Source organism: Amia ocellicauda, chromosome 16 (genome assembly GCF_036373705.1).
Source record: "Amia ocellicauda isolate fAmiCal2 chromosome 16, fAmiCal2.hap1, whole genome shotgun sequence".
Classification (NCBI taxonomy): domain Eukaryota; kingdom Metazoa; phylum Chordata; class Actinopteri; order Amiiformes; family Amiidae; genus Amia; species Amia ocellicauda.
Genome location: NC_089865.1, coordinates 10508345 through 10535588, shown reverse-complemented (window position 1 = coordinate 10535588; position 27244 = coordinate 10508345). Strand labels below are relative to the sequence as shown.

General features: G+C 36.0%; 2 protein-coding genes across 4 annotated transcripts in view; both read left to right on the top strand.

Moving 5' to 3' along the window:
* Positions 1 to 556: 556 nt before the first annotated feature.
* Positions 557 to 25076, top strand: pla2r1 (phospholipase A2 receptor 1). 2 transcript variants are annotated; one of them, XM_066688624.1, is made up of 30 exons: positions 557 to 834; positions 5045 to 5422; positions 6427 to 6600; positions 6897 to 7061; positions 7299 to 7412; positions 7790 to 7936; positions 8161 to 8349; positions 8718 to 8878; positions 9275 to 9385; positions 10762 to 10874; positions 11049 to 11218; positions 13019 to 13227; positions 14011 to 14156; positions 14501 to 14585; positions 14763 to 14892; positions 15124 to 15159; positions 15259 to 15419; positions 15712 to 15776; positions 15855 to 15958; positions 16336 to 16472; positions 17247 to 17364; positions 17796 to 17926; positions 18401 to 18539; positions 18841 to 19079; positions 20323 to 20497; positions 20937 to 21068; positions 22097 to 22219; positions 22722 to 22898; positions 23214 to 23249; positions 23592 to 25076. In XM_066688624.1, the coding sequence occupies exons 1-30, from the start codon at positions 687 to 689 to the stop codon at positions 23807 to 23809; spliced, it is 4431 nt and encodes a 1476-aa protein (XP_066544721.1). In that variant the 5' UTR covers positions 557 to 686; the 3' UTR covers positions 23810 to 25076. The 2 variants fall into 2 exon arrangements, with proteins under 2 accessions (XP_066544721.1, XP_066544720.1); XM_066688623.1 differs by having other exon boundaries at positions 558 to 834; positions 20934 to 21068.
* Positions 25077 to 26087: 1011 nt separating this feature from the next.
* ly75 (lymphocyte antigen 75) overlaps positions 26088 to 27244 on the top strand; it is a 45729-nt gene continuing 44572 nt past the window's right edge. The window contains exon 1 of one of the 2 annotated variants that reach the window (XM_066688621.1): positions 26088 to 26387. In XM_066688621.1, the coding sequence (XP_066544718.1) occupies positions 26120 to 26387 (268 nt within the window). In that variant the 5' untranslated portion in view covers positions 26088 to 26119. The remainder of the gene's footprint in view (positions 26388 to 27244) is intronic. The other variant, XM_066688622.1, reaches the window with a different exon arrangement.

Genomic DNA, 27244 nt, shown 5'->3' with positions numbered 1-27244 from the left:
GTGAAGCTGCATAATTGATGTGTCAGTCATGCATGCTTAAAGAAAATGCCACACCTGTAGTGTTTTATATTTGTTTGTTTCTCTTTTTTTTAATGCATACAAGGCCTTCATTTGTACCTTTTCAATATTTGCTTGCTAGTCTGTGTTGGATGTCAGATCATATTTTTAAAGATAACTTATAGATAGATAGAGATGTGTTTACATCCAGTGGGATCTTGGTGGGTTATGAATTAACATTAACTGGCTCCCAAAACAGAGAATTCAGCTTGTTCTGCCCAACTAGACTGGTTAGTTTAAGTAGCACATTGAACACTTTCTAAGGTAGCCTACTGAAATTAAAATAATGGGAATAATTAAGCACGCATTGTAAGCATTTATTTTGGAGCTGGTAATTCTGTATCTGATAGGGAAAAAACACAATTCACCTTCGTTTGGGCATCGACACAGTAATGGAGACGGCACACATTGTTTCTGTGTGTTTACTGCGTCCCTGCAGCTCCCCGGCATCTGGTAAAACTAAAAGCAACTTATTGCGCCTCATCCCGCCGCGGACCGCGCAGTGACGCGCAGCCCCGAAAAGTTGCGGAAAGTTCCCGAGTCGCTCACACAAACAAGCCGCTCACAGACTCGCTGTCCCCGGGAATGAGCTGTCCCCGCTTCTGGAAGACGTGTGCTTGCTCTGGGAGATGAAACCCCAGCACTTCGTTCACCCAAATCGCCGAGCAGCCGGGGCTGTGGTGGCCCTCTTTGTGCTGTTTTTTGCGAGGAGCGGCGGCAGTTCTGCTGATGAAGAAGATGCGGTTTTGGATGCAAAGCAGCTCGCCGATCTCTACAGTAAGTTCAGTCGGCCTGCCTGCGCCAATAACTGTGTCTGCGTTTGTTTTGAGCAATGCACGTATAAAACAGCGTAGATTAAAGAAAGTATTAATTTCTAAGTCCTTACCCAGCGTGAGCCTGAGCAAAGTGCGTTTTCTGTGTTTTGGAGTTTGTGCTCCTAAGCAGATCAACTGCAGGCAGATTGAGTTCAAAGCACAAGTTTGAACTTGTTACAATATACCCCCCCTGCTCATGTTGCATGCGTGCCCTATCTTTCACATTTGCTAGTGCTACTAGGTTACCTGTAATCCTAAAAGTATTGTCAACAGATGCATGTTAAGGAAGGCTCACTGACAACTAACAAGTATATATATTTGAAATACATTAACCTTCAGATGTTAAGTCGCTTTGTATACGGCTGGTCTGAAGCATGTCTCAAAGTTTAATACTTTCAGCAAAACAGAACCGAGAAAGAAAAAAAAATATGTTTCTGTCAGATTTGAGAAAATATTACATAGGTTTGAGCGCAAATAAATGCACATCTGGCCGATTTACTGTTAGAAGTCTCAAACAGCTGCTGCAGTGAATCACGTCGGTGTTATTTTGAATCACTTGCATACATGTGCCATTGCTGGGGAAATCTGGTAACAATGCAACCGCTGTATGATGGTGTTTATTCTGGTCAGACAAATCCTCAGCGTTTCCTGGACTATCCAGCCATTCAAATTAGTTTTAAAAATCGTTGTTTCTTAGCTGAGCAGGGTTTCTTGACCTGTGGGATGCACCTCCCAGATGTACTTTTTTTTTTTAAAATACATTCTTCTGATAAATGCAACTTTTATTTTTGAATTCTTGCTCCTGCTGGATCAAGTACATTCAATTCAAATGCTTGCTGACTTCTTGGGTATACACAATCCCTTTGTCATCTTACTTATGACTTAATTGGTTGATTGATTAATACAAAAAAAATGTTGTTGGGGGGTAGACATTAAAGATCACACTCAAGGGAGGTGTGAGGGCAAAATGGTTAAGCACCCCTGATGTAGAGACTTCTATTAGGAGGTGGAGAGTGTTTTGAGATTATCTGAAACACTCACTTTAGACGTCTAACATTTAAATCTTATATTATGCCCTGGTTTTGGCATGTCCACCTGGAAGGCTTATGACTCTGCCCACTGCATTGAGATTTGACTTACGCCGTGATAAAGTTTGGTCTTTTAAAGCACACTGTCAGGATTAATTTGTGGAAACCAGACCATTTCAAATAAGGACTGGTAGACGTGTTGTTCAGGAATTTGGTTTCTCTGAAAAACATCAAAACAAATCTAATCTGTTGTAATTGAACAGCAACCTTATTATTATTATTATTATTATTATTATTATTATTATTATTTAAAGACGGCTGACAGAACCAGAGTTGCCATTCACTTTTCTGTAAATCACCCAGGACAATATTCGGAGTTTGGTTCACACTGTCTGTCACAAGGCTGTGGCTCTGCGGATAAACAACCTGCAGCAGTTCAGCGGTGTCAGAGCAGTCAGGTGAGGTAATCACATCTGCAGAATAGGTGCTACAGCTGAACAAGTGAGGACCTGTGGCTATTGATTAGAAGGGTAGACAAAGAAAGCCTAATATTTTTTCCTGGGGAATGGCAGTTACAAGAACAACAATAAGAATACCTGTTGGAAATAAATAAAAAGCAAGCTGCCAAAGAAACGTAGGAATGCCAAAAAAACTAAACAAACAAGGCGATATCAATAACAATGTAAGTATGTGTGGTACAGAGCAACGGGGGGGCGAACTGCATGTCTTCCAGCATTTCAACTAGGTGTCTTATTCTTTAAAGTTCAGCCTGCATGTGCATAATGTAATAGTGTTGAAGACAGAATACTGACTTGAGAAGAATTTGGAAATGAGTAATTACATCTGTACACCTCCACCCTTTTGCCTAAAGGAGAAATGCCTACCATTCTTGGAGGACAGAAGAGTAGTTTAAATATACTTCAGTTAGAGTTGACTCCTGCATTGTTTCTGAAACTCCAGACTAACCACACTTCATGAAAATCTGCAAGGGTTGTGGAAAATGTGGAACTGCTTTACTTCATGTAGGTGGACTGGTGCCCCTTGTCATCCATCTAATGTTTTGTGAAATCTAGTTTTAGGTTACATTTTAGTGGGTGAAAGTGTATTTACAAAAAAAAAAAAAAAAGAGACTTGCTTTAAGGTGGCGTCTTTTTTTCCAGCATGGGCTGGCAAGAAGGCAATTAAGTCTTTGTGTGATAATAATGTCTTCAGTTACTTTGGTGTGGTCTTTATACAGGAGACTCACAAAAGGCTGTTGAATTCTTATTAGCTTTGTAAGGTCTGAAATGTTAAGTTCCATTTCAGTCAAGAATGAAATGAACTTACAATCTTTTTATCTGTCCTTGTGCTATCAGTCATGTCAAGCAGTCCACTGACTTTGAATGGTTCTTGTACTTTGATAACTGTCTGTCATTTTTTAACATAAAGGGTTCGATGTTAATGAGCCTAAGCTCTCCTATAGACAGTGTTAGCCTTTCAGCCATTGAGGAGCAGCATGTTTTGTACACTCCAGCTTACATGATACTGTCCATTGTGGTAGACTTTTTCACCAAACTTAGTACATTGTGGAGGTGAAGGAGTCTTCGTTTCGTATAGTAATGGAAGGATTATATTGTAACATTGGCGCAGTTGAAAAGAATGTAGTCACTGGGCGTACGTAAACAACGTCTCGGGTGGTAAGTTATAGGAGCCAAAGTCCAGATGACCCTTTGTTAATCACATGGTTACTGAAACCAGCTGTGGTAATAAAATCAGGACAACTGCCAAGGTCTTAAGGTGGGACCTATCTTGTACAGCTCTGTTTCCTAAAATAAACCACACGTTGGTCTGAAAGAATAAGTGTTTTGAACCAACAACAACCTGATTTGAGCTGAAAGTATTAAATCAGGATAAAAATGGAAAACTGAATCCTGTCAAAGATGGACTCCAGCTCCTTTTTTCATCAGTACAGCATTGAAAAAATGGACAGTGATATTGTGTGAATGAGCTTGCCATACTGCTCTGACGATGTCTCAGGCTCTAGGGGGGGACGGGGACGGGGGACTTCAGTCTAATGTGCAGTGAACAGTGCATACAACCTCTAATGATATTGGAAAAAGGACATGGTGATTCTAATATATGATGAGAATATTTTATTTTCCTCTCTTCCATGTGCATTTTAAATGCTGTTTTGCTTAATGTGGTTCAGTAATTACATTTTAATTGCACTGCTTGAAGCACTTTCTAAGAGCAATCTGCATGGCAACAGCAAAGAGTGGATAGCAATGCAGTCACTAAAAAATACAGCAAGTCATTCTAGACAAAAACGGTAAAGACTCTGTGTCTATTGAACACCCCTGTTGTAATTCAGCCTTTAAATATAAGATGTAAATATGTCAGTTAGAGGATGACCTTTGGCATGACCAAATCTCTCATGAAAACTTGGCCAAAGCAGTGTAACCTTTTAATACTGTTTCAATCACTGAAACTTACTTATACAAATATTTTTGTAATCAGCGTTTAAGGCAATCCTTTATTATACAACATACTAATTACCAGTTGCATATTTTTAATTAAATTAAGTTGCACTTTAAGGAAGAATGTATAATATGGCCTGCCATTTAAAGAGGTGGTTTCAGCATGTTATTAAAATCACATCATAGTCACAAATTAGTTATAATGATGCTGACCTCAAATTCAGGCTTGTTCTTGAAAATGGCGGACTGTATTTTCAGTCACGTGATTCATACACATCCATTTAATGACTGTCCTGGTATTTTTCTGGAAAAGCAATGTCTGTAGTATGTCTTCTAGAACAGAGAAGAATACATTTCTTTAATTATTGCACTTTTAATCACAGTGTTTTGCACAGTGCGCCTTAAATCTCTGCATCTGACCAAATTCTGTGATTTATAGATTTTTCTATAACCTAATTTCCTTAATGTCAGAGCTATAAAATGTATAGGCTAGTATCCAGTTACATATTTTAGGAAGTTAATCTATATGCAGAAGCTGTATCTATACATATATCTAATATTTCCATGCAGGAGTTTATCTTGATTAGAATGGATTTCTTCTGTTAATTAATTCATATATGCAATTTTATGGAAGGAGACATAGTTGGTGTTACATTTTTATTGATGTTTATATTCTTTCTTTTTGCAGGTAAAGATATTTTTATACTTGAAAACGAACAGTTTAAGAGATGTATCAAATCTGCCAAAACAAAGCTCACTTTGGAGAACTGTGAAAGGCCATCAAAAAACATGCTGTGGAAGTGGGTTTCCCGGCATCGACTTTTTAATATCGGCAACAGCCTATGTCTGGGGCTCAACATTACCGATTCCCACCAGCCCTTGAACATGTTTGAATGTGATTCTGCACTGACCACATTGTGGTGGCGCTGCAGTGGAAACACACTATTGGGAGCCTCTCAATTCAAGCTGTCTGTTAATGGAAGACTTGTTGTAGCTAAAAGACTCGCCCACCATCAGTGGAAGAGGTATTTAACAGAAGAAGGACCATGTTCTTATCCTTATGAAGGCAAGTAATTATGTTTCTTTTCAAAATTATAGTGGTGGCATGGTATTAATTGAACGGTTATTTGTTTTGTATAAATTTTGTATGTTTCTTTTATGCAAGAAATAATATAAATCTATTCAACTTAGATATCGATTAGCACAAGGGCTGTTTTTCTATTGGCTATATTATGCAATTATTCGCCTTCAAAACGGTAAGAACCCAACTCTTAACCATCCCTAAAATTTAAAGGTAAATCAAGACTACACAAAACACAACAAATCCCTTTCTTGCCACTGTGGTTGTATTTAATCTGTATATCATAATGAGTATTCATGTTTTTGATGTGTAATTCAAACAGAATAGTCAAAATCGTGGGAAATGCTAAGCACATTTCACTTTATTTGCAATAATTTATCCTCCAATTTAGACACATACACCACTGTAAAATCTGAAAATGCCCTTAGAGGTCTGAGGAAATACTGAAACGAGGCAGATTTCCATACAGATAATAATAGTGGCTCATAGCTCATGACGCTGCTTTGTGGGTGTCAGTACTTGTCCATATAGCTTATGTTGGTACATTACTTCAGTACAGGCTCTTATTAGATTGCACTGATGCACTAACATGTCAGAATGGTAGTGTGGTGTCCTAAATATGTGTTGGGTCACACTGTTATCATTATATAATGATTGACTGCAGTTGAAGCACCAGGGTAGAGTTTTATGGATTATGAAGTCTTGATTTACCAGTTATGCAGCCCACCTGCAACTCACTGTATTTTAGTATAACCAGTAGAAACCTAACCCTGACACTAGCGAGAATCTAGGTTCACTAGGTTAGCTAACCTAAATCCCGGACAGTGAATAATCATACCAAAATATTGTGATGTGGGCCAGAGTTAGGATTGTCTCTCTTGCTGGGCTGATAATGGGTTAGTAGCCAATATATCCACCCTCGGATAACACCGAAATTAGATTTAATATTTGATATATCAGTTTGATTATTTTTTTTCCTCCCATTGCAGTGATTAATACAGTACAAGGAAATGCAAATGGCATGCCTTGTGTTTTGCCTTTTAAATACAATAATAAATGGTACTGGGAGTGTACTGCCGAAGGGAGAGAAGATAATTATCGCTGGTGTGCCACAACTAGCCGATACGACCAAGATGAAAAATGGGGATTTTGTCCAAGTCCAGGTAACCACCAAAATGTTTTACTTCATAAAGAGTATATGTATATAATTAATTAAAGTAGTAACACATTTGTTTTATTGTTAATTGGGTGAATTATTTTTTAACAGAATAGACATACTGAACATGGGTAAGTCTAGTAGAGTTGATTTCCTTTCGTCATCAGAAGAATTCTTAAGCTGATTTGGTTTAAGTAATCAAAAGAAAAAGAAGAGGTAAATGCAGCTTTGTTTTGGTTATAAATTGTAATCGTGCATTGTAATGAAATTGGGCTTCACCATTGATTCCTCATTGTATTTCAGAGACTGGGTGTGATGTTTTTTGGGAGAAAAACCAAGATACAAAATCCTGTTATCAATTCAATCTTTACTCCATCCTGACATGGAACCAGGCCCACTTCTCATGCCAAGCACAAGGTGGAAATTTGTTAAGTATTACTGACCTTAAGGAGCAGAGGTACATCAGAGGTATGGAGAGTTCATTTACTGCTTTCAAACACCATGAATCAGCAGTTACAATAGAGATATCTTATTGTTGAGATCTGAAATGCCTAATTACTAAATTATTATAAAGTATCTGAGCAATAATTGTCAAGTGCTCTTAAACGATCAATGTTTTGGAAACGTTTCATGTCATTTTATTTTTTATGTGGTTCATCAAACCTCTGTTTATAGTTTTGTAATGAGGTTTGCACTCCCTACTAGAGAGGCTGAATGATGTGGGAGTACGGGTGTGGATAGGCCTGAACCACCTTGACGAGACGGCTGGCTGGCAGTGGTCAGATGGTGCCCCTCTGGTTCTGGTGAACTTCACTACAAGTGAGGAAAGCTTTATTCACTTTAAACATAATCTTTAGACATCAGGTTAATCATAACCAAGCCCCCACCCCAATACCTATATAGACTTATGATAGACCTCTAAATTAGAGGATTGTGTCTAGCCATGGCATCTGGAATTTGTATTCATTCTTAATGCTTTTAATGACAGCATAACAGTTGAATGGCCCTTGTTTTAAAAAAGTATACACAAGTAACATAATACAGTAAGAGCAAGAAAATACTTTATAGACAATTTTGCAGAGAAATGGAGATCTGGTAAGTAGTAGGGTGCATCAGGGGCAGGGAAGTTAGAAAGTATTTTATCACTTTCAACCATCCATTCTAATGAAAAATATATCACTTAATGACTCCCGTAGATATTTCTGTGATGTCTCGCCTAAACAACGCACAGTGTGGAATATATAACTCTGTGAAGGGACACAAGTGGCAGAGTTTTCAATGCGAGTCTGCACTGCCATACATCTGTAAGAAGGCCAATTCCACAAGAAAAGCTGAACCCTTCGGTATGTTTAACTCATCCAATCACATACTTTTCCCAAAACAGTAACCGCTTTGGTCATGTGCATCTTGGTTTAAAAAGTGATATGCTATCCTGTCCATTCAATCATTTCATACTGTATGAGATTCATTCCTATAAAAAGCCGATATTTTGTGGTGTTGCATAAGAATGAACGTGGAGAAGGTTTTTTTCAGGATTTATTTGAAATCTGTTTCCTAACTCTCGCAGATGTATGGCAATACTACCCTACAGTTTGTGATTCTGGCTGGTTTCCACACAACAAGTTTTGCTATAAAATTCAGCATGAAGAGCTAAGCTGGGAAGATTCCTTGACCTCATGCCATTCACTGGGTGCCAATCTCATTAGCTTAAACTCCTTGGCAGATGTGGAGTTGTTCCTCAATCTTTTTAAAAACAGTGAGTACACTATTCAAGTATTTCATGATCTTTATCTCTCTTTAATGCCTTTGGGTTATGTTGTATATTGTAAATAACTTGAACATCATCAAATATTACTCTTCTGCTTGCTGTTTTTTTTTTTTTAAACATTTCAGGGTGAGCAGGTGTCATGTAATTACTATTGCACTTTTTGTGTTGAAAATATTCAGGAACATGAAATTAATGTAACCGTTTTATAAATTATCTATCGGTTGTTGTATACTTCTTTTTGTAAAATTATTTCTTAAATAACATTAAATCTGACAGCATCATGTTTTACTCTGATCAGCACCTATAAATGCAGTTTAAGAAGGAATGGTTTCATCTACTTTCAACTGTCACTGAAGTTTCAGAACCTGAATCAGACGTGTGGATTGGCTTGAATAACAGAACCTCCTATGTATTTGAATGGTCTAACGGATCTCCCGTAACTTTTACAAATTGGCACAAATATGAACCTAACATCACTGATGATCCTGCGCAGCTATGTGTTAAAGCTAAGAAAGTTGTAAGTGTTTTTTGTTCTTTAATATACATGTATTATTATTATTATTATTATTATTATTATTATTATTATTATTATTATTTATTGTTCTTGTTGTATATTACTTGAAACGAATAGCCTATACTTTGTAAGAGCTTTAAGTTGGCCTGGCTAAGGCCTACCAATAAAGCGGTAAATATGCAATAATAACAAATAATAATGTATTATGCTGAAACCTAAGATTTTGTTCCTGTATATTATGTTTTTAATTAATGAATGTTAGTGTACATTACAGTTTCTTGTCTTACAAGTCAAAAGACAAGTTTTTGTAACATGATTTCCTTTGACATTTAAATGTGTATATTTATTTTATTATACAACATGCAAGAGCAATGATTGTTTTTGGTTGTTTTACAAAAGGAGGGAAACTGGCAGTTGGCATCGTGTGCTGAAAAATTACCTTCAGTCTGTAAAAAGGCAGGAAATGTGGAAGAGGAACAGTCTGGCCTATTGGATGATGGCTGCCCTGAGGTGAGGAACATAGATGCAGCCTTTTGTAGCATGTCATTTTTGTCATTAAATATGTAATATGCTTCCAATAGGGATTCCTTTTCAGCTATTAAACTATTACTTGTGAAGTACTCTGAAAAATAAACGTGTTCATTAGTCACAGTTTTGAGAGTGTAAAGGTTGTGGTAATTCATTGAAATGGGAGGGAAATACATGCACATGTCTGTTTTATAGTGGGTAACAGAGATGTATTAAAAGGGCTTTGTTTCAGGATTGTGTCCTAGGCAACTGCTCATTGAGCATAATGAGTTCTCTGATTTATGTCAATTGGTGACCATATTGTCTCACTTTCACGTCAAGCTCAAGTGCTTTTGTTTACCAGGAAATGTACCCTTTGACTCGAAAGAACCATTACATGAGTTTCCAAAATGGGCAGCCTGCCACAAAGAAGTCGAATTACATCCCTTGTAGCAATGGATAGTGTCTGAAAAATGGGGAAACTGCATCAAGAAAACCACTAAAGATTTTCATGTATTTCTTCTGAGTAAAAGTTTTTTTTATAATAGTGGAATAAATAAAATCAATAATATTAATAATATATTTTAAAAAGGTACTGCTGTCTTATAAATCTCAGGATATAAATTATGAAACATTGTTAAGAGACTGGAATTAATACATTCATATTACAATCAGTAATATTTATTTCTGATATGGTTACAAGATCCTCTTTCCTAAGAGAAAACGACCATATAATGGGGAAAATGAAAAAAGAAAAAGGAATTCCTGCTTAATTTCTGGCTTTTGATATAAGCTAGTACTTTCTACTGGTCATCCAATGGTGAATTGTACAAATGTAAGCCACTTGTAAAAACAGCATATCAGATTACTTTAGCCACACACGTGGTCCTAGTTAGAGCACAATGGCAAACTTAGAAACTCGGTGTGAATTTGTTGTAGCTGTTTATTATTTTCAGCAGCAAAAAAAAATAAAATGTCAGTGAACAAGGAAGCTGGAATACAATTTTAAGTGGTCACAGTATATTTGTTATTACACAGCAATGCAATATCACCATCTGGTGACCTCAGTTGAAACGGTCTGATGGATTGAATGTGTTGGAATCAGCCCAAGACAACAGTTTAGATGACTGTTCATGTAAAAACCACTTCTGTGAACCTGAACTGTCTCTCTTAAATAGGTGGTCCATGTAGAGCTACTGTAGCAGAGAACTAAGAGAAGGGGGAAAAAATGAATTCATATTTTGTACCTCCTTTGTGAATATAGAGAGATTATGGTGAAGAGAATTTAGCTATTATTCTGAAAGATATTGGGAAAAATTAACATGCTCCCAGACGGCTACACTGGGGTATATCTGTGTTTGTTTGTTTGTTTGTCCTAGGGCTGGAAGAGGAGGGATGTTTTTTGCTACAAGATTACAAGTCAATCCCAGAGCTATGAAGATTCTTCCCAGGGATATTACTGTAAAGCACCTCTTGTTACTGTGGAAAACAGGTATTAAAAACTGCTCTCTGGGGACTGTTGTGTGTGGCCAGTTTCTATTGCAGTCAAAAGAAACTAGCTGTAGTGTCAGGTCTATGAACTCCTATTTGACTTTTCTCAGTTCTCAGTCATGCTTTGTTGTGAATGTAAGAACATCAAATAACGTTTTCCTTTCTAATTTCTTAGGTATGAACAAGCATTCATAAATAGTCTAATATACAGTATGACTAAAGATGAGGGTCAGTACTTCTGGACGGCCCTCCAGGACAGAAACAAAACTGGGGAGTACAGCTGGCTGGCCCAGAATGGATCCTCGCACCCTCTTCTGTTCACAAATTGGAACAAACACCAGCCAGGTCTGCAGAGCTAGTCTCTTCTTTTCCAGTGATTAATGATGCTGCATGCTTCAGCAACACTGCACTGTCTTAGCAATTCAAGGGTGACAAACCATTGTTTCTTCTCTTACCTGCTGTATATAATGATATGTCTATGGGCAACATATTGTTGAATGTTGAATCCAATGTGAGCATGTGTATGATCAAGTGTAGGATAATTGGTTTATTTTCAGCATTAGAGCATTTTAAGCATCTTTTGTCTTGGTCCGTTGTGCTTAGTAAACTGCACGTAGTGTAATATGACTCAGTGTCCATTGCTCCAGAGTTCGTGAAAAAAGTAAACATACCATTAATTTAGCTGACGTGATCATTGTGAGATTGTATCCCCTGCTTGTAATTCCACTACCATATTTAAATTAGCTTTTACAATAGACTTGAAAATGTATTAGAACTATTAAAGTACCAGTTATGATGATATTTTTATTTTGTTTAAATTACATATTTACCTGTCACAGTGGGAAGCTGCCATAGCCAATTTCTAAACTCAAAATAAAACGTATTAGAAAAAAGCAGGTAGTGCTATTTCAATTTACTGAACTGAAAGCATTAGGCAAGAAATTACAAAATTCCTACCTCTGGTGTGGGTGTTGATCTTCAGTCTTCTCTGACTTTATACATGTTCTTGCTGGCTTTTGTGTTTTGGCTCTGGAAGGAAAGGCATAGGGTTCATGTTTGGCTGTTTTCCTCACATATTTTGACAATTTAACAGCTTGATGGCCAGAGATGCTGCTAAACATAAAGTCTGATTTAGCACATTGCCTACTGTTGTGTGCTTGACAGTAGATTTATTTGAATTTAAGCAATATTATTTACAGAAAAACAGTTGTGAAAATCTGTTATAAATTATTATTTAGTGCTAGACCAAGTCAAAACTTTGACCTGCCAGCAAATCACTTTTACAGAGTAACCTATTGTATTTTGATTTATGAACAGTGTCTTCAAACAGATTAAACATGATAGGGTACAGATTTGTACTTTGAGATTCACAGGTAAGTCAAAGTTTTTATTTGATCTAGCCCTTAGAGGGGTGGGCACATAAATGAGAAGGTGGTAAGACTGGTGTTTCTGATTAATCTGTCACTTTTGTGTTTTTTGTTTTTTTATACTTCAGTAATTTGATTATTTGTTTTGTTTGTAACGACCCAATCTTTTTTCTGGCCCCAGGACTGTGACATGTCATGAGCTAAAACATCCTGTTCTCCCACGTTTAAACTGCAGATATCGTTAATGAAAGTAGCTTTCTTTGGAAGTCCATTAAAAGATTCCTGAATGTGAAATACCTAGCATATCTGTATTTTGCAGTCTCGTTTTACATTTATGTCTGACACAGATTGGTGGCTGAAAGTGAAATGTGTCCGACAGGCCATCATTCGGAAAATATCAGGAGAGACATGAAAACTGTGAGGCTTTGTTCACCCTAGATGTTTTTTTTATTATTAATGCAGTTACTTAATCTTATTTCTGTGGAGCAACATTTTTCACATATCCTACTGAGCCGCACGGTAGGGCCTTGCTTGGGGGCAGCTGCTGCTTTCTCATGCCTTTGTGTATAACGCAGGGACCAGTGCCTCTCGGTTGTTGTTTTTTCTCTTTCCCTAAGGCTTAGTAGAGGTGAAATAGATGGTATTCAGGATGTGACGCATGGGAAAAAAATAAATATTGCAATCTTCCAGTCCTTTGAAATTTCCTGTGCTGGTTTTTTTTCGAGCTACAAACTAACCATGAAGTTATTTATTTGTTTGTGTGTTTGTCATATTGCAGCCAGGTCTGGTGGCTGTGTGGCCATGTCCGGAGGGAAGTCTCTTGGCCGCTGGGAAGTTAAAGACTGTAAAGCCTTTAATGCCAGGTCAATATGCAAACAAGCCATTAGGTCTTATGTAGAGACCCAGTCCTCCAGTGTTAACATTGACATACATGCTCCATGTTCAAATGGGTGGGAGTCGAACCCCCAGCTACTACATTGTTATAAGGTGAGGCATGCAAGTTGCATAAAAGTGTTTTCAGTATGGGTTAAATTTACATACTCCGTAGGCTGCTTACATTAAGTATTTGTATTTATAATAAACTGACTATTAAACAAGTGTTGGAATGAACATTTTCAAAGAGGTGGAATAAATATTCATATTCTGTGAAACATCAGTGAGTCTTTACTTACCTAAATAAATAAATAAAATCTATCCCTGGCATGTTGCTTTCTATGTTGTTTACACAATTCAGAAATCTGTTAGTGGTGAATCTATTTGTAGTATTATAATGTTACAGATGTGTTATTATGCATTCTATGTTCAAAAGCAACACATGATGCACAGTATATAATGTTCTTTATAAACAATCAAACTGATCTGACTCTCGATGTGTACAGTAATAGAAGTAAATGTGATGTCTTAACCGAAGTGCTTTTAAACAGGGCCCTAAGGTTTTTGGTTCAATTGTATGGTGCTATTCGGTCAATGCATTCCTCTCCCTGCTTCTAAATATGTACTCTGGCAAGAATCTATAGAACACATTGCTTCACAGCAGATCAAGGAGCATATTAGATTATACATCTTATGAATGTTCTTTATTTTTGTAAATGTGACCATTTCAATTTAAATTTGACTTTTTAAACACTACCTCCTTGGTTTATAAATTATACCTGCAATGACCAGTAATTCCAGTAAGAGACTGATGTAACAGTGTCGTGAAATGGAGTGAGGAGAGCGGGAAAATCCTTACTAGAATCAGTTAAATGTGCCCCGTGTTTTGTTATGCAGGTGTTTCACGCCGAGAAGATACTGATGAAGCGATCGTGGGAGGAAGCAGACTTCTTTTGCCAAGCTCTGGGTGCAAATCTAGTCAGCTTTAACCATTATGAGGAGGAGCTCTTCTTGAACGAGATCTTAAAAACAATGTTTGACAGGTAACCAAAAAGCAGACTAAAACTATACATTTTATTTTTAATATAATGTTTGTTTTTCACAAATTCCAATTTACTGTACTGTAAGGAAAACATAAATCTCTACCACTTTTAATAGTTATGGATCATTGTGAGAATTTTAAATAAACTATTCCCACAGTCTTTGGTATTAAAGTATTAATCAAGCGTTTGGATTCTATAGTTGCAGCTGTCGTTGGGATAAGTCACTCTTCTGTTTCAGAAAGCAATCCGAGATGTCTTGGCATGGCTGTGTGCAGCAGTAATTCAGTCCGTATTGCAAGGATAGCACTGTATAAACCCAGTGATTTGTGATTTATTTTGTGCAGTGGTGAGGACCGATGGTTCTGGGTTGGTTTTAACAAGAGAAACCCCGAGTCTGGTGGTGCCTGGGAGTGGTCTGATGACACGCCTGTAAGTATAACCAAATCCAGGAGTAGGGAGTAAGGGAGGATACTATACTAAATGTTTTTCAAGGTTACGTTATGCAATTCGCTCTTCCCAAAACACAACATATGATTGTGCTATGAGGAGTACATGGCAGTATCATAGATAATTACAATTTCTCTACTATATTTTGTTTTTCCTCAGGTGGTATCTTCATTCATAGAAGACAAAAATAATGAAGATGATAATAAGAACTGTGGTGTTTATAAGACTGGTATGATAATGCCTCAGAGATGTGATGCACAGCATGAGTGGATATGTAAAATGCCAAAAGGTAATTCTTTTTTTTTTTTTTTTAATTTTCCCCATTTGTAAGATAACATTGTAAACAGGAATTATGCCACTAAAAGGTGTTCGTTAGGAGTTATTGCCTTCACCATCTCTGGTTTAGATTCTGTCATCAACGAGTCACTCATTTAAACTGTCAGATCTGACCTTAGCTGTTTTTATTCCCCCTGCGTGTGAACATTTGTTTCTGTGTAAAAAGAAACTTGTGTTTTCACAGGTGTGGAACTGAAAAGACCATACTGGTATACCGAACGTAAGTAGAATCTGTTTTTGTTTTTTTTGTTCGCCATTTAGGTTTTCTGTGTAAACAATGTTACATTCTGATGTTTTTCTTAATCTCTGTTACATTTAGAGAAAGAGGCATGGATTTTCTACAGAGGGTCAGAGTACTATTTTGATGTGCAGTCCTTTCCTTGGGAAGCGGTTTCATTTGCTTGCAAAATGATGGGAGGCAATTTAGTGTCAATTCATTCCTCTGAGGAATTAAACTTCATTAAAAGCAGAATTGAGAAAGTAAGTGGTGGAAAGAAATGTGAGGAAATAATTTAGTGAGTTGTTACATCACCTCGAGATCCTTAGTACCCTGAACCACACTTAATTATATATTCTCATAATATTTGTTGTTGCTGTCAGGTATAAGCATTTGCAAAGTGATTTTTAGAGGAATGACCTTGTGGTCTGAGGATGTGCTGTACTGGTACTTGTTGGTACAAAGGGAGAAGTTGACCATGTACATTTTATTTTTATGAATTAAGATATTTTTTATGCTAATATTAAATAACAATTTTAAATTGTGTCTTTGCAGTTACATCAGAGTGATATAAAGTGGTGGATTGGATTGTCTGTGGATTTCATCAGCTCAGACTTAAAGTAAGCAGTCCTTTTTCATTTTACAGAAATGTAAGGCTGCATGTTATCCAGATGTATTTATTGGTTCTGTAATTGTAGCTGGAATGATGGCTCCACTCTTGATTATGAGAACTGGGAAGGTGTGAATTCCCGCCGCCCGCCGGTGAAGAATGATAGATGTGTCTACATGTCTTCACAGTCCGGTAAATGCAGGATGCCATTTTTTATCCCTTTTATCCCAAACTGAATATATATTATTCAACTTTTACCTGGGGTCAATATTCCCATATTATTCCATCACATACTTTACTCGTACTTAAAAATAGCAGAAAATCGCAATGAAAGTTTTGATACTTTACAGAAACCATGCACAGTTTACTAGTGTTACAATATGTTAGTGTGAAGAGTTATTTGCTACATTATTATGGCATTATGTAATTGGCTTACATTAATAGTTACTATTTTGAAAAAGCTGCATGCTGGTACCTCCTGAATTCAGGTTAATTGTCATGAGTTAAAAGAGCAGGTATGTATGTGTTGTATTTGTGATTGCATTTCTTTTTTTTTTAATAAATCACAGGTTGGTGGTCAGTGGGAAAATGCAATGGTCACCACAGTTACATCTGTAAGCGCAGAACTGTAACTTATGTTGAAATTCCAACAGAATCTCAACATATAGGACACTGTCCGGAAAAATGGCTTCACTTTCAGAGAAAAGTAAGTTTTTCATTTGGACAAGAACTGCATTTGATTTAAATCTTTGGGGTTATAAATTGTAACCTGTTATGTATACAGATCTGTATCTAAGTTTTATTGTTGTTATTATTAATAATTCAGTATCTCATATCACCGTTTATTCTTTAGTGAACAAATAATGCATTACAGGGTGAATAATAGTTTCTGTTACTGTTGGGTGGTCATCTTTCAATCATCCAGTAGCCCAGTAATGGTGTGCCTGATTTAGTTCTTTTGATCTTGGTAAAGTTAGAGTTTTTCCCATATTTCCTTTGAAAGGATTGCTGATTACGACAGTTTAAACTTTCCAAAGTTCTTAAATAATTGATGCAATTGTGAGTGCCGCTAAGGCTGGCAGCTTTACATCAAAAATGTTTTACAGTATCTCCACAACATTTTGTGCCAATTTGGAAAAATTAAGATTGCTCAAAATTAAATATTTATCAACAGCTTTACCGTAAAAACTACTTATTTCCGCAAATCGGTTCTTTACACCACACAAAAGTAATTGCTCTTGTTTAGTACATTTCACCTGACATTTCCGTGTCATTTGCGACAGGTTCATAACTCTTGAACATGTGCAATCCTTTAGTACATCGAGGCCTTAGTGTCCTGACTGGGGAGTACCCTCCCCTGGGCCCTGTGCTTGCTGGGTTAGGATACAGCTCACCGTGACTGTACTGGTTGAAACAGGTATTGAAATTGGATGGATGGATGGGTGGAGAATTGCTTAGTGTTTTCTTGTTTTGTTCCCAGTGTATTTTCTTGCATTTACCAAGCCATTCTGGTGATGGAAAGAACTGGAATGATGCTCAGGCTATGTGCAAATCTGTTGAAGGATCGCTTGTGTCAGTAGAAAATGAAATCGAGCAAGGTAATTTATTCAATCATTATAAATAAAATAAAACTATTTTACAGACCAGATTTTAAAATTATTATTCTGTATTCTTTGACTGTAACACTACCTGTGTTTTTATTAAATGAATAAATATTTATATACTCATTTGGTTTGATTAACACCTTTGTCGAAGGCAATTTACAAGGATTACATTTATTAAAAGACAATGTGTACAAAAGAGGTGTAAGTTCACCATTAGAAAATGGTAAAGTGTACATAAGATCTTTAAAAAACAAAACAAAAAACATGTCCTTATGAGTATTATTATTATGTATTGATGGTTAATTTGATTGTAAAGTGGAATTCTGTGTGTTACATTATTGAACATTTATTTCACCAGATAGGGTACATTAAAATTTGTTCTCAATTGCCCTGTTACCCTGTTGTCCTTTCCTTACTATTTCAAGCTTACATAACAATGCAGCTGTTTGGAGGGTCATCGGGTGTGTGGATTGGGCTACGGAACGATGACCCAAGAAAATGGATTAATGGAAAACCTGTCAGTTACACAAACTGGTCACCTGAGATCACTGTATTTGTACGTATATAGATTTATTAAAAAATAAAGGCTTCCCTAATAACTTTGACAAGTAATGAGGTTAAATGTTGTGGTTTAGAGTGTTTATTTCCAAGCTACTCTGGCAGATGGGGAGGTCAAGTTCACGTCTGTATCTCATCTTGTTCTTTTTTGTTCCAGTTCTATGAACAATTTGCACCCAATATAGTTAAAGGCTCACAGTGTGATGTGCTATACTTATTCCTTTATTTGATCTAGAATTCTATCTAATACAGTCTTTATTTTTCCAATATCACTGATTAAAACATCACTTCTTTATCACTTTGAGAGAATATCTTACATATTTTTCCAAATGTTGTTAACTTTTTGACCTCTACATAACTATTTTCCATTTATTGCCTTGTGATGTTTGTTTAGTTTAGTGTCATAGTCTTAACATTTTGTCTGTATGTTTAATTCCTTTGTGAAATCTATAATAGTTTGCATTTATTATAGGATGTGGATGGCTCAAATGATGTTGAAGTTCCATTGTGCACTTTGCTGTCAAATAATCATAACTATCATTTTACTGGAAAATGGTACCACGAGAGGTGTCTAGAGGATGGGTACGGATATGTGTGTCAGAAGCCACCAGGTAAGGTCACCTTTGTCACTCAGAAATGTATTGGGTATTCAGTTAAACCTGTTGAAGAAAGATGCCCGTTTTGTATGTACTTATTAATGACTAATTATTTAGCAGTCCCCCCTTTTACTTTTTACTCCAAAACAACTTTGAAAGTTGTTACTCATTACTGGGGTTGAAACCACACTATATAATACTGGAAATATCTTCCCTGCGATGTTTTACACCCCTTACATTCTTACATTTTTGCTTTAATTTGTGAGAATCTTGTGTTTCACCTCCTTCATTAAGTTTTGTTCTTCTTTTTAAACAGACCTCTCTAAACCTCCATCACATCACTCATTTTTTCATCCCCTTCCTGACACTATTGAATACAAGAACCGCAGCTACAGGGTAATTCATGGCAACATGTCCTGGTACGAGGCCCTGAATACATGCTTAGAAAACGAAACTGAGCTAGTGAGCATAACCGATGAGTTTGACCAGGCTTTCCTTACAGTCCTTGTGAACACATTGGCACACCCACACTGGATTGGACTTTATAGTCAAGACGTATGTATTTTTGTACATTTACAAGTGCAAATTAACTGTTTCACCCAGTGGCTTCACATATAATGGCATGTGAAAGTTGTGCTTCCGCATGAACCTTTCTTCTGTAGCCCATTGTAGATCAGAAAGTAACTTGCTTTGAGTTACGTTAAAATAAATTTAACACACTTCCTAAAGTCTCAAGTGCAAGAATGTGCATGCGCCAGATATCAGAATACAAATGTATGAGCCTAGCTTATTTTAGTTTGTTGCTGTGAACATCATTGTCTAACATCTAACATTTGTTTTGAAGTGGATAAGCTAGAAATCATATAGTTTGAAAATGGGCTTTAGTCAAGCATGCTGCACCTCAAGCACAAAGTGTCTTTAAAAAAAAAAAAAAACATAAAGATGGTTTATTTTTCCCCTCATCAATAAATCCCCCAAAAATCTGATATGATGGCAAATGTAATAGCTCAACACATATTTAGTCACACAAGTTTCATTTTCAAACAGATTGTTATACTTATGTGTATGTATATATAAGCTTTATTTAGCTTCATTACACTCAATACACTGAAATAATTAATTGTACCCATTAATTTAAATACTCCATCATAAGATATTGTATATTTATTATATTTTAATCATAAACACAGCGAAGTATGAAAATGTTGACTTAACGTGCTTATTACTCCATCTGTGGTACTATATGTACACTGTAGTAGCCACTTTACATATCATAATACTTTGCCAGTCTTGATGTAAAACATGGCCAAATCAGATGAGAAAGCAGAAATAGACATCCATCTTTTGTGCATCACACTCGGCACTTCACCCAGATGTTTAATTGTTTGCTAAACCACTGATCTTGGCCGTTAACCAGTCTTTTTTTTTGCATCTCTTTTTCATATCTCTTGTCTTGTTTTATGATCATAGGAATCTTAACTGATTGATGTTTTCTGATTTTCTGAAAGTGAAAATGTTTTCCTGACAGGCTATGGAGTTATGCAAGGATTTTTTTTTTGTATGTTTATTACCACAAGAGTTCTTTAGTTTCCCAAGCATGAGCGGAATGAACTGTTACTGCACTTCAATACATTTCAGTAACGTGCGTTTCATTCTTTAAGTAAAATCATAGTCTCTTCCTGCTCAGATATTTGTGTCCATTCAAAAACATGAATAAACAAAGGTGAATGGTATAACTATAACATTTTATCATATGTTTTGCACTGCACAACATTATCTTTTATTCTTATTTTTACAGCAAGATGGAATTAATTATCAGTGGTCAGATGGCAGTGCTGCTGTTTTTACTCACTGGGATGACATTGATGATGAACACTTACTTGGCGACTGTGTGTATATGGACATTAATGGCAACTGGAAAAGTGCAGACTGTGAAACACCACTTCAAGGCGCTGTGTGCCACATGCCTCCTAGTAAGACAAACCGTTCCAGACTGGCATGAAAATACAAATATTTAGCTAAAGGAGAATCACATTAAGGTTCAAAGTGGGGATTCACATTAAATATAAATGTTAAATCAAATAGGCACACAGTGCTTTTTTTTATTATTGTTTTGGGAGAAATGATTGATGCCAAATCAATTATCTCAGGGACATTATGCTTGAATGTAAGGGTATAGTTCCCATAAGGCTGCTGGTTATTGACGTCAATAGTGTTAGAAAAGACAAGTTAGGATTTATTAATATGTATTAATGTTTAATATAGAGTTTTGTTTTCTTCTTTCTGTTATATTTATTGTTACTGATTTGTAGGCAGTAAATTACAAGTTACTTAAAAAAGACTGAAATGTTTTAAATATTTGTATAAATCATTAAAAAAAAAAATGTGCTTGATTTTTCTTTGGTCTAGAAGAAAGCAAACCAATTGCTTATAAAGTCGAATGTCCAAGAACGTGGGTGAAGTTTCAAGGCAGCTGTTACAGTTTTGAGCCTATCCTGAAGAGGCATATTCTGGATGAAGGCCGGGAATTTTGCAGATCAAAAGGTAACAAACCAGCTGCTAAGTTCACCCAGAATTGTCTTCATTTTTTTAAACGCATCATTTAAACACACCTTACATTTGCATACACCAATGGAGAAGTTCCCTACAAAACCCTCCTTGACCTCAAATGTGTGTGTTCTGGAAGTTTCTACGATTTCTCTTAACTATGTTGTGAGAGCTCCCCCTGTTGGCATACTACTATTATTTACAAAAAGAAATGGGAATGGTTCCAGAGCATATACTAGTACTATTTTTCCTGAACTACAAACATTTCAGATATAACCTTCACCTTAGGAGTTTGTTTCTGGGAAGGGTGATATTGTTTTGGATATAATGTACATTAAAATTTTGCACAGGACGTCTTACTCTCATAATTCAGGAATAATTCACTAAGACACAAAGCTCTAGTTATGTCTCTGAAAGCTCAAGAGATTATTTTAGAGCTACTGTTCATGGTCAAATGATGTTAAAAGGAAACTGAAGGTCATTTAGCATTAGCTGTAATACTAGAATGGGCGAAAGCAGACATTTGTGTTCCCTGCTAGAATGACTGACACAAACCATTGAAGGTGAAAGTACAGAAATATGCATGATAAATAGTGTGGTTGTGTATGAATTAGCCAAGCATCCAAATTTCAAATAATTATTTAAACTAATCAAAGCAAAGCCTCTAAGGGATACAGACAAATGTTTCACCATTATACATTATTTAGCTAATACAGTTATATATGTGTGTTATGAACACACTGCATCCATTTCCTAGTGCTTGAACAACTAACAAACTTACAGAAGATATCCATCTGAATGCACATCATCTTGAATTTAGTCTGTTATTCTGCCCCAGCCAGAGCTGCCCCTCAGAGTAATCTTATTCCTTTTCATATTGCTGTTTCATACAGACATTTCAGTACAAAAACTAAAGAATAAAACAAAAGCTGAAACCATAATTATCTAAAGACATAAACATGGACACTTACCTGTGTTTGTCTAGTGCCAGAAACTGGTGAATTATGATATTGAATGTTTTTCAGCAAATGGTTCTGACATCCTGACCATTAAAAATGAAGAAGAGAACCGATTTGTTCTAGAGGAATTAAAAACAATTGGATTACCCCATCAGAGCGTTTGGCTGGGGATTATATACGACACGGACAGTAAGTTTTGTACCGATTAACGTTTTTTTTTAATGTAATCATATGATATGTACAATCTGTTTTATTATTTCAAATGTCACACTGTCATGAGATATCGGAATGGCTCAAATGAAAGTTAATAACATCAAGATGAAGTCTTCTGCATGTGGTCTGTGTTAACCCTCTATACTAGCCCCCTGTGTACCAGGGATCTCATATAGCTGGAATTCTGCTGCACAAACGTCATCCTAATCATTCCTCACACTGACCTCTTAAATTTTAATTCTGCAAGTATTATTAGAGCCCCATAGATGGCTAATTTAAAAACAAATGGTGTGCATGTCTGTGTCTGTGTATATGTATTTCCTTTATGTAGTTGAGCTGCATCACTTTTTTTGATTTAAAATTAATTATATTTCTGTGATGACACTGAAGGACATTTAAAAAAATATTCAGTGTTATCCAGTAAGGATCTGAAAACAGCCCAGCAGTTGCAGTGATTTGTTCTTTGTTTGTTCCTTAGATGATGCCTTGGCATGGTTCGACGGGTCTCCCCTGAAGTATTCAAACTGGCATTTCACACCCCCAGATGTGAAATCGCTTTCTGTTGATAGCTGTGTTACAATGAGGATCTCTGATGGCATCTGGAACGTGGCACGTTGTTATGACAGCCTTGGATTTGTTTGCAAAATACGTGGAGGTATGATTTATAGATGCATTTACTGTATTATTCGTGAGGATATTATAGAATATAACTGTTACATTGGCTATGCTTCACTTTGGTAATGCACTGTGCTTGTAAAAGGTCAGTTTTACCAAAAACCAAGTTATTTACAAGTCTGTATATGATATATTTTGAATAGTAATTCCAATAATAGCTTTCCTTTGGCTTAATGGTAAGCAAGGCTTTTCTTAACTGTTTTAATATTGTTGGTTATCGAAAAACATCTTTCCATCTTGAACATTGAACACATCAGTATATGGACTCCTTAATCCTTTTATTTTCATATTGCAGATTTAAGTACTGAAGTAGAAGTTGAGCCTCTCAAAGGTTAGTATCCATTGATGGTATGTCTTATTTTGACGACAGACCAAAATAAACACAAATGATCGCTGTGGTGAAAGGGTGTAGTATTTAAAATATATAAAATGCTTCTTTATCTTAGATAACTGAATATATTAACATAACTTTTGTTTGTATATTGAGCTTTTTTATTCAGGTTATTTTGGTATCTGTATGTTTAGAAAGTTTTCAATAGTAGCTCTAAATGCAGCATATTACTCTAAGTGATAATGAACAGTTTTATGTTAGGAAAGGACAACTTTTCAGTTAAAAATGAACTAATACAAATGTCATAAATGTATAGTGTTAACATTACGATGTCTGTTTCAGGTATTCATCATGGGCTGATTCCAGTCGCTGTCTTGGTGGCTATCCTGATTTTTGTGGTGCTTGTAGCATCCGTTTGGTTTGTGTACAGAAGAAATACAGTTCGGTTCAGGCGGCTCTCATCTTTCGGAAATGCGTACTACAGGCAAGCAAGTTCAGAGGCTACAGACTTAGATGGAAATATCCTTATTACAGACCTTGACTCAAACACTGGACTCTAGACCATAAAGACGTGCATCTGGAAGTTGGAACCTGTAGCAGAGAAATATAGGACAAGGACTCAAAATCTCCATAGACTACATTCAGTTTACATGTGACATAAACTTGGCCTTGAAAAAGAGATATCCAAAGGAAGTATTACTTACAAAACATTAGCCCTTAGGAAAAAGTGCGACATGTATGTCACACACAGAGGCCTATTAAATGTTTGGTGACTTATACAATGGGCTCTTAAGGACTAAAGAAAGAACACTGTACATGTAAGCTAAAGACTACTAATGTGTTACGTTTCATATGCATTCAGTGTAGGTATACGAGAGCAGTAATACATAAGAGTATTTAATATTTTAAGCAAACAAGTAATATACCAGAGGTAAAAAGCAAGGTCTAATGTTTAATGGGGTCAGCGATGCTACCTCTTTAGATCACAATTAACTGAGGTGATTTTCCTCTCTTCAGTAAGGTCTTTCAACAAGACAAAGTGTTAGTCAGTTTGAGGATGTTTAGCTGGTGTGCTGGAAGATGACCTCACTGGTGCACAGTGCCAGCCAGTGTGGACAGGAACATAAGGACTATCTGTTTACACCCTGTTAGTCTGTGACTACAGTGATGCAATGTATTTTCACAGTTTTCATTTTTACAGTCTGCTTGAGGGGCAATATATATGTCTTACCCGCCAGCTTTGGGAACTATGTATTATTTTGTCACAGTACATAATCAATAAGTGGTTATGTGGGCACATGTTTATTGAAGTACAGTAGTTGCCTTTAACACGCAGGGATTTGATGAAAAATACTTTAAAAACTAAATGGATCCTGTGCTTTAAATACAGTTTATAATATTGTTGTTATGTGATGGTAAATCAAGTATTTTGTTTTCTATTTAAACACAGGGTTTTTTAAACTATAATTATGATTTATTTTTAATATAACCATTTATCATTAGATATTGACCATGGACTATTTTAGTTAGCTGTTTTATATTTTCCCTTAGTTTATTTAAATATGCATATAATGGAATTTGATGGAAATCTTCATTATTTGAAAAAGAGAGACTTTTATGCTGTTTGTCTGTTTATATTGTGTGTTCTGTAACATGGTGAGCAAAGATCCATAACTGAACTTTAATTGTACAGGTCCATTAAAAACAATTATTGGTACAAGTATATAAATATGCACACTAGCAATAATGTTTGATATTCATTAATAAGAAAATGGTTAATATTTTTTCCAACTACCTGAAATGTTTAAATAAAGCTTTTTAAATGTATTGATGTCTTTTATTGAGATCTTAAACATCACTGAGTGTGTCTAAAAATCTAGGGCTCCAGCATATAGAAAGACATTTATATATAGCAAGAAAAAATCTGAATCATATTTTTTTTGTGTGTGGCATAATTTCTCAATATTCTTCCTTCTGATTATTCATTCTGCTTAGAGTGAATAACCTATTAAATGACTGCTTGTGATCACGACATAACAAGTACCCCTTTTGTTTGCATTGAATAATACTGTAAGCGCCTGTGTTTTCTTGCTAAATAAACATTTATTTGCATTCATCAATGATATGAATACATTTAGATACTAATTTATCCACAACACCTCAGATAAACGACACAAAGCATCCTTCGTTAGCTGTGACATTAGGCACATAAATGTGTACTGTACTTCATTAAGTGGGACATTCTACATATACCTTGCACACATGGCTTTCTTAACAAAGATGTGCTGTTATCCTTCACTCCCTGGAAACATGTCATTCACAATTCTAGTATTAGTCCTGGAGTAGTGAGCATTAATAGTTCACAGTGCATAACCATCAACCTGCATGTAAATTACAAGCCTAATATTTACTGCAGTCTTGTCCTTTAGTACCTGAATCAAAGCAATCATTGCAAAATATCACTACTAATGTTCCCTTAATACATCCCCATTTACAGATCCTGAGTACACCACCCTATTCTCACAACTCACTAAATGTATTTCCATCTATAGTGCTTCATATATAGTAATCTACTATTACTAAATACCAGTACTTTCTGTTATGGTAAGTGTATCATCTAACTAGGCAACAACATAAAAAGAATCCAATAGTAATATGAAAACTGAACGGAGAAACATATGTTTTCCAAAAAGGGGAGTCATTTGTTGTGCAACTGTATCCAATTTCTGTGAAATGATGTGGTCACACGAAGCTTTAATGTTTCTGTTTCTCACCAACCTCCTGCCACGCCCCTGTAGTGAAGTTATACAGTTATTAAAATCTATAAATGCCTAACGCTTACTTTCGGTTTTGTTCGCTGATGAGGCGCAATGGTGTGTGTAAGTACAGTAAATGGATTCATTAGAGGGCGGCGGCCGGGCACTGGTGCAGGGGGGAGACGGACGCATTGTGTCAGCGGCGCGGCGCACAGACAGACGCGCAGACGGACCGACAGGCCGACATTAACCGCGTCACCGCGACCCAGAGCAGGTGCACTCCTAAACATGGGGAGAGGGCCAGGCGTTTACTTGTGTGTGACTTTACTGTTGGGACAAGTGACGTTGCCTTTTTCAACTTGTACAGACACTGGCAATTCGGGTAAGAGAGCACATTTCCATTTCTAAAACCCAAATACTCCAGTACAGTCATACTGACTATACAGTTATGTTGAGGAATGTTAGGAAGGGTTGGTAGGGGGTCGGGATGCAATTGCTTAATTCTTGTCAAGTGTTGGCAGCCTTTGGGATACATGTAGTAATAGGCCAGATGTTGAATACAATTTGAATCCCATCGTTAGAAACAGTTATTGACATTTGTTTATGTGTGTGTTGGTTTTAAATATGAAACGTACACCAAAAAAACAAAAGTGAAATTAAAAAGTCATGATGTCCCCTCACCCCTGGATGTCATCCAATTAGCTCAGCGTTAATGTAACAGAAGCAGGCCGCCTTAAACTTGGAGGAACCAAACATTTACTCACACATGGGGATTGTTTTAGTATTAGTCTGATATAGTTTAATGTTTTTGTGATAGAGTTAATCATATATAGTACATAATTAAGTCACGTTATTCATTTAAAAGTTAACAAAGTATTGACGTTTTTTCAGTTGAGCAGGAACGTTTTTCATGCAACTCGCACAGCTATGTGATATATAATTCAGAGAGGAAGCATGGTAGGACCCTAGATATAACGTTTTAAAATATACTTGTATTGGTTCAATGTATTTCAAAACAAATATCAGTCCTTTATTAAAATATATTTCCATCTAAAGGTTTCACAAAATACAAATGCTTTTATTAATATCATGTTCATGTATTTCAAATATGTGTTATAATGTATTTAATATATTTCTTTGTTTAAAAATGCATTCCTAATAAATACAAGAAAATTATATTTATACATATATTTAAAAATATTTGTTATAGTACAAATGTATTTAAAATTACATTGTTGC